The sequence below is a fragment of the Pygoscelis adeliae genome, unplaced genomic scaffold (assembly GCF_000699105.1).
Source record: "Pygoscelis adeliae isolate BGI_AS28 unplaced genomic scaffold, ASM69910v1 Scaffold122, whole genome shotgun sequence".
NCBI lineage: Eukaryota > Metazoa > Chordata > Aves > Sphenisciformes > Spheniscidae > Pygoscelis > Pygoscelis adeliae.
In genome coordinates this window covers 3,236,289-3,246,770 of record NW_008824358.1, presented here as the reverse complement: position 1 = coordinate 3,246,770, position 10,482 = coordinate 3,236,289, and the positions used below count along the sequence as shown (strand labels likewise).

The window sequence follows — 10,482 nt, the reverse complement described above, 5'->3', positions numbered from 1 at the left end:
AGCTTATGCACCGTTATAGAGGTAGAGAAAAATCTTTTTTCTTTTACATCAGCAAGGTAAAATGTATTTTGTCAAAAAAATTAGCTGCCTCATTCGGAACTAATAACCATACTGCATCTGAAAGTCAGAAGCGCTGCTGACAAGTACACTGAGTGACACCAAAATGCGGGAAGTGGATGAATAAAGCACATTACACGTAGAACATTTTCTTACACTTTCTGTAGTGAACTGACACACGAAATCTAAAGATAATTTTTTTTTTAAAACACTTTTCCTCTAACTCACACAGATTTGCCAGCAAAGCCAGACAGAGTTCAGAAGAAAGATTCTAGTTGAATGGTAAAAGATACAATGCTGGAAGAGGTGGAAGAAACAGTACTTCTACTGGTTACGGTTTGGGTTGAATTTCATTTTATCTGGCAGGTTTAACCATAGCATTCATCTAAAATAGCTGCAAGAGACAGCTAAATGTATTACCTACTAGAACAAAAGATAAATGCAAAGTTGCTAAGTAATTATCTGAAAGGAGAAACTTTGCTAAGAAGTATTTTGGGTTAGGGCACATCACTAATAATAAAGAAAATAAACAATTTATGTGGAGAAAAATAAAGACTTCAAAAAAGGACAAAGATGAAAGGCAGATACAGTTTATAAACATGCACTGGTATGGGATATCTAGGAAATGGGATTTGCAGTCAGAATGCTTGTTGAAAAAAATGCTGATGTGATAGGGAGCGGCCACTCATTGTTCAGAACAGTTTTGCCCATTCTCACAAAAAATAAAACAAAAGTCAGACACGCATGAATGTTTGGTTCCATGACCAAAATTTACTTCTAAACCACAGTAACCTACAAGACCATACATTTTCAGCAGATGGTTTATGAAAACCGCAGGCTGCACTGACAACAGCTAGAGATGAAGAACTCATCAGATTATCACCTGAAAGCTCATCAGATCATACAGAAAGGGCCAGAAGAGAACATATCTCCACAGTTTAACATACAGAGGTCCTGCAGCAGTCCTCCTGTGCAAGCTTACAAGAAGAGAGCACATCATGGCCTTAGTCATTTGTTCTCTGACCTACAAGTTAAGAACCATTACACTGAAAGGATCAGGAGCGAGTGATACAGATCACCAACACTACCTTTATTTCAGTCACTGGTTCCTTCTATGCAAACATATTTCAATATGTATTTAGAATATCATCCTGGCTGGTCAGTAACAGCAACAAGGAAGGAGGGAAGATGTGTGGAAGGAAGGATCTGATTTTAAGTATTTAAAATTGCAATCAATGTCAAAATTATGTTAAACTCACTTCATACAAGGCATAACAAACTATTGTTTTCCTTTTTGTCCTTACGTAACATCCACAAGACAGATCACGCCTTCACATTCTCACGTAACACTAAGTCTTCACATGTCCTTCTTCAGAGACTCTTTTTTATTTCTATCACCAATCTCCTTCGAATCTCCACTAAAATCAATTCATAATTCTGCTAGTCAAAAATCACTATTATTTCAAAATGGAGAAATGATGAAGGATGTGTATTCTAAACCTAAGTGAAAATAAAAGATAGTTACCTCTATGCTGCAAATGTGTACAATGATACAAAAATCACAGGAAATTGAGAAGAAAAGAAATCCATAGGCTTTTCCTTTGTGCCTCATAGGAAACAGGCAAAAAGTTAATATAGCCTGAAGAAGCTTAAAACGTTTCCGTGACACAATTTCAGGGACAGAAATGACCTCTGACAACGTTCTTATAAGTTGTCTTCCTATCTGGGTACAAACTTGCAAAACCACTTGTGTGCCTACAGGGGATGCATAGGGTTTGGATGATGAAATGTTCAGTGGACCAGCAAACCTCACATTCCTAACAAGGAAAATCTTATAGTGTTTTTCTCCCTCCCTGGTCCTACAGAATTCTTCCAGACTTCAGTCCTTTTACTTTTTGTGTTTAACATTAAACAATTTAAAGGTAATACTTACATTAGATACCACTGTGATAAATGCATGTGCTATAAGAAATGGCAGTGTCTCAGGGGTTCCATATTCAAAACAATCCTTCATGAGGGAAAGGCCATTTTTTCCACAAAACAGACAAACATAACGAAGCAAGTGCAATGGTACTTCTACATCCTGGAAATATTAAAAAAAAGAAAAAAAAAAGAAGAAGAAGAAAAATTTGAACAATCAATACTAGATCCTTTCAGATATACAGGAAATTCAAAAGCTACATTAGTATAACACAAATCTATACAGAGGAGCAACCATGGCCATTTTAAATGTGCACCTATTTAAAAATGGACAACTTACATTCATATCACAGAACGCCCCTAATATATTGCTTTCTTGAGCAGAAATATCCTGTTTAAAAAGAAAAAAAAACATTAACTGAAGCAATACAAACACATTTATAGAACAAAAAACAACTGACCATTAACAGACATTATAGTCAACTAACAGAAAAACCAAAACCCTAATTTAGAGGAAGACAGAAGCTCAAGCTTTGCTCCGCTTTTACATTGCAAAACATACATTTCCAGTTCATTTTACCTTTGTTAAGATGTATTTATAAGTACACAAATATACACTTAGGATAACATCTCAGCAGTGGCTCTCAGTGGCTGGGTTAACAGATCATTCTTCAATCCCACCCCCCTTCAGATCACCAGTTTTTTCAACAGGAATATTGCAAAGGGGATAGTCTGGCACGCTGGCTGCACACCAGCCTGAGAATTACAGAACAGAACCAATCTAGGTGCTTCTGAATGCAATTTTTGCATAAGGATGAGACATATACCCAAACATCTGAATTTAGATGAAATGTAGGATGTTCTACAATCCTACATTTAATGACTTAAGGGGCTAAACTGTCGAATTATTCATTCCCATCAGAATATTAAAATTCCTTAACTTCAACTACTATATTCTTTTATATATAACAAAACACATCATATAAAATAAGCATCTAATACTCTTTACAGTATTAAGCTAACTGAAGAGGAGGAAGGAATTGTATCACCCTATCAATCTGTTAGCTATTTGCTGCAACAGTAAATCTATTTTCTAGAAGTACTAAACTGAAAAGGGTTTGGAAAAATAGCTTTTCTTTTTAATGTTCACCACATCCACTTGTTGGGCAGTATAAAGCAGGAATTTTCTTTATTAGGGTTGTTACACATATTGTGTGTATCTTGCATACAGCTGGGGGCAAAAGGGCACTGAAGGTATCATAAAACCTGACTGTAAAACCACAACATTGCCACGGATACTTGCAGGTAGTTACAGCACACGTTCTTTTCCTTCCCATCCCTCCGTGCCCAACACCCAGTTCTCATACTCACAAATCAAATGTAAGTTTAACATAAAGTTAAGTTTTCAAATGAAGTTTCCTGAATATATTTCAAATAGCTGTGTAGGAGTAAGCTTCTTAAAACTGTACCAGAGGATGCTGGAGGCAAGCAACTTTGGATGGATTAAGTATGATACAAACATTTTGAATTATTCAATATGCTCATATTATTATAACTACGCATTTATTTTCTTTTTTCTTCTGCTGAACTCTTAAGTCATGCCTGAACTCGTGATACTCTAACAGTTATTTTTAAAACAGCTTTGAAGCCAGTAGGTGGTATGTTTTCAAGTAGCAAGAAAAGGTGTTCAGCACTCTGCTCATGAAAACTGCAGAAATAGCGTGAGAAATTTCATTAGTTTTCTTAAATAAAATAGAGGCTGGTTGTTGAGTGAACTACAGTTCTTTGAATACAGAAATCAAAAACTCATGGAGGTCTGTTGTGCGAGCCCTGCAAAGCTTACTAAAAGTGTTGCAGTTGAGAGACTGAGTGTGGAAATGTGACTTCTGTTCTTGCAGATGGGAAACAGAACAGAGACTGAGAACTCCCTAAGATCAAGTTCATAAGGAAATAAGAGAATTCCTCATGGGAATCTAAAATGGCATGAAAAAACACCATCACCTCAGATAAAATGTACTAGCTGAGGTCTGACATGGACAAAATCTTGGTGAAGGGCACTTAATTAGGGATATCTTCCAAGAAAATATTTACTTGAAAAGGAGAAGCGGAGACAGCAAGATTCCAAAGAATCAGGGAGTACAGCTACAGACATCTCAACAACTGATTTTTTTTTCTCCTCTTTCATTTCATCCTCTGTCAAGAACTGCTAAATGGTTGGGTAACTCCCTTCAGATCCATTGTTCATTCTGAGAGTGCAAAGTTCAGGATTGCACTTTACATCGTTGCTTCTTTCTCGACAGGATTTTAAGAGCCTCCATTGTCTAGATTTTTTTTTCCCCTCTGAAGTGTCCATTCTAGGTATTACACTTGCTGCACAGAGTAAGTATGAAAGGAAGAATAGGGCGTACAGTCTTAAACTACCCTGTATGCAAGATCTCTTAAAAGATATCCCATACATTCCCCCCCCCCAAAAAAATTAACTAATTCCAAAGTATGAACATTGCTCAAAAAAACCAACCAACCATATTTATAAAAATATTTTTAGTTAATTTTGTTTAGGATGAAAAATAGACACAAAGGCCTCTCTCTGGGCACCAAAGATAGTGGTTGATTTCAACAGAAGCAAATGGTGTGTTTCCAGATGTTATCTTTACAGATTTTTTTCAATATTTATGTCCCAAAGCAGGCTGACCTCTAACTGACTGCAACTAATTGTGCTGTTTTAGAAATCCAAACTTAGTAGAAAGACATTTTTCATTAGGCTTCTCGTCGGTTTAAGAAAAGTTGAGACAAACATTCTGTCTATACAGACTCATATTCATGCTACACAGGTCAAGACTATATGCTTGTCAATGAGCTCGATGTACTTCCACATGATGTAGTTTCCCTGTCCTCGTCCACAGCGTATTTCTGTGACATTTCTGCCCTCTGCACGGCCACTTGTTCAAGATAGCTTCTGTTGTCAAGATCAGGCTTCCATGGTCTTCACGCTCTCACTTTAGAAATGTTGTAAATGTGTAAGGGACAAAAATAATTCTTAGCCCAGATCATTTAAGGACAAAGTCTACACGATCATGAACAGGCAGATATCCTTTTATCTTGCTTTGCTGTTCATTTTCATCCAACTTTGTAAACTCCTACACTGGGGAAACCCTGCTACTTTCATAGGAATGATTTTCTTCTCCACTAGATGGTCAAGCGTAAAATGGCAAGCACCTGATAAGAGGGTTAGACTTCAAGACTTGTCTCCTGTCTGCTGTCATTAAGAACAAAGATCTTGGAAGTGCATGCAAAGCAAAAGCTAACAGTAATACTGACTGTTAATCGTTACCAGAAGGTAATAATACCATGTGAAAGCCTTACATTGGAAATTTTTAAATGACAGCCTAATTGGTCACTTCTAGGAAAAGTTACTGGATGTGACGACTCAATGAATTTATGTAAATTCACCTCAAGAATCTGGAACAAGGAATTTCTGAAGTCAGTGAGAGCGGAGATTGGAGTCTGGTTTGCATCAGGAAATTTCCTTTTCCAGGGCAAAAGAAATGCTTAGAGGGAGAGGAAGAGCTACACAAGCTTCCCCCAACAAATTCTTGGCAGATTTGGTCTGTACGGGAATCTGTTTAGCTCACAAGTATAGATGATACACTTAAAACAGGGATTTTTATTTTATGATCCCTTAAGGACTGAGTCCAAGCCTGATCTAAAACAAAAAGTGCTCCTGTTACTGGGACTAATAACTTGTCTCAATTCAGCTAAGATGTGCCCTAGACTGAAATCCAAAATTAAATTTTAAACCTCAGTAAATGAGTTACTCACGGTAGCAGAAAGTTTTGACATTAAAATAGCTAACATTACTGCTTTAGAATAACAGAACCCTAGTGCTTCCAAAACGTAGGAAATCTCAGTTTGTGAGAAAAATGGTTGATGCTGGGACCTTTTAAACGCAAACAAAAAAAATCTCTCCGGAAAAAGGTACACAACAAATACGGCAGGCTAGCATACCTCCGTAATCCATACCTCGAAACACAAAAGGTCTAGCAGAAAAGTAAAAAAACCTCCTCCCTCACTTGTCTGTACCTCAGGAAAGTGTTTTTTATTCTCAGCTTCCCTTTAAGTTATGTTTTTAGGATAGCTAATGAATGTATTCAATAATTCAAATGATATATACTAGTATGATATATGATATATATTAGTATGTCTAGAGTGATAGACAGTCACAGTACAGCAATCTACAGCGTATCTGTGTCCAAATCACTTTATGGCTGCACATCAAGTGAAAAAGAAATCCCACCAGGCACTTTGAGATTTTTCTTTTTACCATTTGGAAGTGAAATTGAAAGAGAAGAAAAAAAATACATGAAATTGTCATTTAAAAGAAGCAAGTGTGCTTGTACATAGAAAAGCTGTTCCAGAATTGTTCATTGCATATTCCTATGAAGCTAGTTTCAGTAGGCGTCCCACAGGAGTACAAAAGATAAATCACTTAAGTAGTCATTGATTTTTTTTTTTCCTTCCCAACTGACAAGATAGATCTACCCTCTACAGTTCCTACTTGCAGAGGCTGAACTACAGATTTATTTATGTATGGTGAAAGTTTAAAAGGCAGGCCAAAATGAATGATGGGAAACCTGAAGTGCACAAATCCTAACTTTGCCTCATTTTTCTATACACGCATTTGTGAAACCACCTCTGTTAACTTACACCCATATGTTTTGGAATAAGACAAGAAACCAAAATCCAGCCCACCCAAAAAACCTGCTATGTTCCAGGTTTTAACTAGAGTTATTGTCAGACATGGCAGGATTCATTCAACAAGAATTGATTATATCTTGTGATCACTCTAGCATGCATAACCAAAAATTATATATGACTTGGTATCTTCGCATTTTGGACTTAAGTTTAAAAAGCAAACTTAACCACACAGAGCTCCAACAGAACTCCCAAGAGTCTCTAAATAAAAAATAAGAAAAGACTGGGTTAACTATAGTTTAATTCTCCACTTTGACTTTGTCAAAAGTTTGTTGGATAGAAGCTTTCTTCATATAGCTAAATATACATCTTCTTTGCATACAAAATATTGTAAAAGAACTGTTTATTTGTTATTAGACTACCACAAGTAGGATCAAAACCCAGCCTTTCCAAGAACTATATTGTTTCAACTAGGAAATGCTAACATCATCATATTTATTTCAGAAACTGTGAATTACACATTGCAGGATTTTTGAAAATTTTTTTGTTTGGCGTTTTTTTCAGAAGAAAATATGGAAAATGTGAATGGTAGCCATAACAAATATCACAGAGCAAAATCAGCACCGTAGAACAAAGCTACTTGTGTAGAGCTCAGTTATTCCAGTCAATTAAACAGCTGTTCTAACAAGTAAGCTTGGTCTTGCACAAAGTTTAGTTTATGAAGCTTTGCTTCTAGAACCATAGATTGTAATGAAAAGAAATTAGTAAACTATTAATGGGTTACCTTCTGGAAGAAAGGCTTCGCTATAGTCCCCTTTTTGCCTTCCTGTTATTTAAACAGTACAATAATTCAGTGTACAGTTCCATCCAACACTTATCAATATATTACCTATAACAATTAAGCATATTTTAAAGAAAGTGTAAGAGTATGTGTCATTTAAAAAGTTTCTCTGAAAAGTTCTACTGAAGTCAACAGGAGAGCTGAATTTGCCCATCCTGTGCAAAAGCAACTATCACCAAACACGCACAGTCTACTCATTAATGAGAACAAAGAACCTTTCACAAAATAATTAAATATACACATAAAGATAAGATATACCTCTATTGTGGGATGAGTATTATGCTTATAAGCAGTGTACAGAGGAAACTGAATCTGAAAGATTTTTGCCACACACAGCAACAACTTTTCCTTCTCATCAGTGCTCCATAAGCTAAAAGCATCAGTGTTTTTTGCAGACTCCTCCTCTGTCAGGATACAAGTTCTTGCAGAATCTAATTTTTTCTCTATAGATTTTTGCCGTTCTCCATTCTCTTCTTCATGAGACTGTCTTTCTACATTCAGGGGCTCATCAGCATGATTACTCTGATCTTGCCATGTTGAATCTATATTAATAGTGCAATGTTTACAGAGCTGGTCCCGCAGAGCTTGAACTTGGGCAATCACTAAGTTAATAAGCGCACATACTACTTGGTTAAAGATCTCCAAATGTTTATACTCCTTGAAACAGCACAGACATTGTCTGTAAGAAAACAGAAAAAAATAAAAATAAAAATTCCTGAAGTAGCTAAAATCAGAACAGGTAACTGACCAAAAGGACTCTTCACATTAAAACATTTTCAACAACAAAGTGTTTGACAGACCCGTAAAAGTAAGGAAATCCAAATGAAACAGACTCTACCCAGCAGCAAGTGGGAGTCACGAAGCCTTCCTTAAACCCTGTGAACATCCCATTATTTCCAAATGCTCACCAAAACTGTGAAGTCCCTGTTATCGTTTAGCAGCTGCCACTGTGAGTAAAATATACAAGAGAAATCTTAGGGACAAGGTCACCGTACTACTAAAGAAGCAGTGTTATTCAGTATGCTCCTGAATCCGTTTCCTCATCCGGTCTTCTCTACTGATATTTGTTGCAATAAACCACCTGACGTGCTTGTCAGCTGTGTAAGAACTAATTATTGTTATTTTTAAATCAACAGGTCTGCAAAATAATTTTATTTCTAATTGAGTATTTAAGCTCACTTCCTTGATCTGCATTTGGATAGAAACCCGATGCACATTGGTACCCTTTACCCGTCTGGGAAAAAGCGGTATCAAATATCTTCATTACTTTCTTCACTATGTAGGCTCAGAGATTATTCCTCTGAATATCTACTGATACACTGTAAACTGAAAAGAACAAGGGGGAAAACTATACGCCATCCCTTTAAGCAATATAACAAGAAAAACCAATCAAATCATCAAGTTAGAGAACTCTAATATAGCTCTAGTTGTGGGCAAGGATAACTACATACGTCAAAGAGATTCTGGGTCCGTATACCCCCTGAAATAGATACCCTAGAACCTATTGTCTGGGAACATTTGCTTCTCCCGTACAAACAAGCAATCTCCTCATTCTGAATGAAAGGTGGAGGATATTCCCCTAAAAGGATCTAAATCCTGGAGAACGTAGAGAAGAAAGCAAGCAATAAGCAAGGGTGCTTCAATGAAGACTAAAATTAAAGGCTACGTACTTGTAACAGAATCTTTGAGAGGGACTCAGCTCTTTCTCACTCAAACTCTACCGAACAATGTAACTGCTATATAAACTGGTAGCTGTCTTGCAGTAGAGACCTTTCTCCTGTTACATGGAGAGCAATGGACTCCACTCCACGACTAGAGTTCTCAGACACTAAAATAACACAAAAATTACACATACCGCATTTCTGAAAGAAATTAGCAGGCAAAAGATAGGGCAAGAAGTTCTCAATAAGAAGTGATTTAAAAAAAAATCTGCAAAGCATCGCATTTAATCTAGAAACTGGTCTTAAATTACAATTTGTAAGGAAAAAAAAGACAGAAAACTATGACAGGTAGAGGGTGCTGCCTCTCTTGAAGGAATACAAACAGGCCCGTGAGCTACGGCTCTTAAAGCACACACATTCTGAATACAGATACTTTTTTTCAGTGGGTTAAACATAAAGATAACGTTCAGTATTCCCTAATTCCAGCACAGATACAGTGATGGAAGCATCTAAAACCTTTTGCTGCATCTATGCAGGAAGAAAAATCCTTTTAATATTGTGTAAGTGGAGTGTCTTCACCCCTTTGAAAAAATAGATTTTGTGATTTACTTGTAAATTTATTTTCGTACTAACAAATGACAACAATGAATCGCAGGCAAAAACCAAGTGTATCCTCAAGCATTTATCCTTGGGGAAAACCACGTGCAGTAGTTCCATCACTTATGCCTACAAATTACTACCCCACTCGGCTGTAACACATTATTCTCAACAATAATGAAAACAAAGTCTGATGAATACTTCCCACATATCTGTATGTGAATGCCAACCAATATTGGAGAATTCTCTATTGGGCAAAGGTACATTTTTCAAGATAGAGGTATGTGCAAAACCTCTAAATCATCATGTATCTGAATGTGTTCACAGGAAGAAGAGCTCCACCAAAAATGAAAGATCTATGAAAAAATTAGTATGCTACAAATATGACTTCTTTGGACATAACTTCCAGAAGGAAACTGAAATGGAAACACCACATGCAAACAGAAGAAAAAGGTATTCTTCAGGCTGAGTTGCCAACTGGTCTTCTGAAGGAAAGCAGAGTTTTAAACTACAGGTACCAAAATAAGTAGTAGTTCTTAAGGAAGGCTTCAAGCACAAAACAACAAGCAGAACTCTCAAAAGCCAGTTAGGCAGAGTAGAAATGGGACATGAAATTGAAATGTAAAGTAAAACTCCTTCCCGCGGCCTCTTCGCTAGACTCTGCTCTGAAGAGGTTAAGGACTGTTTTCCATACTCTTTTATAGTATGAAACCA

The 10,482-nt window shown here is 36.6% G+C and overlaps 1 protein-coding gene across 1 annotated transcript in view; it reads right to left on the bottom strand.

Moving 5' to 3' along the window:
- The window catches only part of USP34 (ubiquitin specific peptidase 34), a 146,602-nt gene that overhangs the window by 108,592 nt on the left and 27,528 nt on the right, over window positions 1–10,482 (bottom strand). Inside the window, 3 exon segments of the mRNA XM_009319630.1 lie at window positions 1,991–2,140; window positions 2,318–2,368; window positions 7,769–8,189. Coding sequence (XP_009317905.1) covers window positions 1,991–2,140; window positions 2,318–2,368; window positions 7,769–8,189 — 622 coding nt within the window.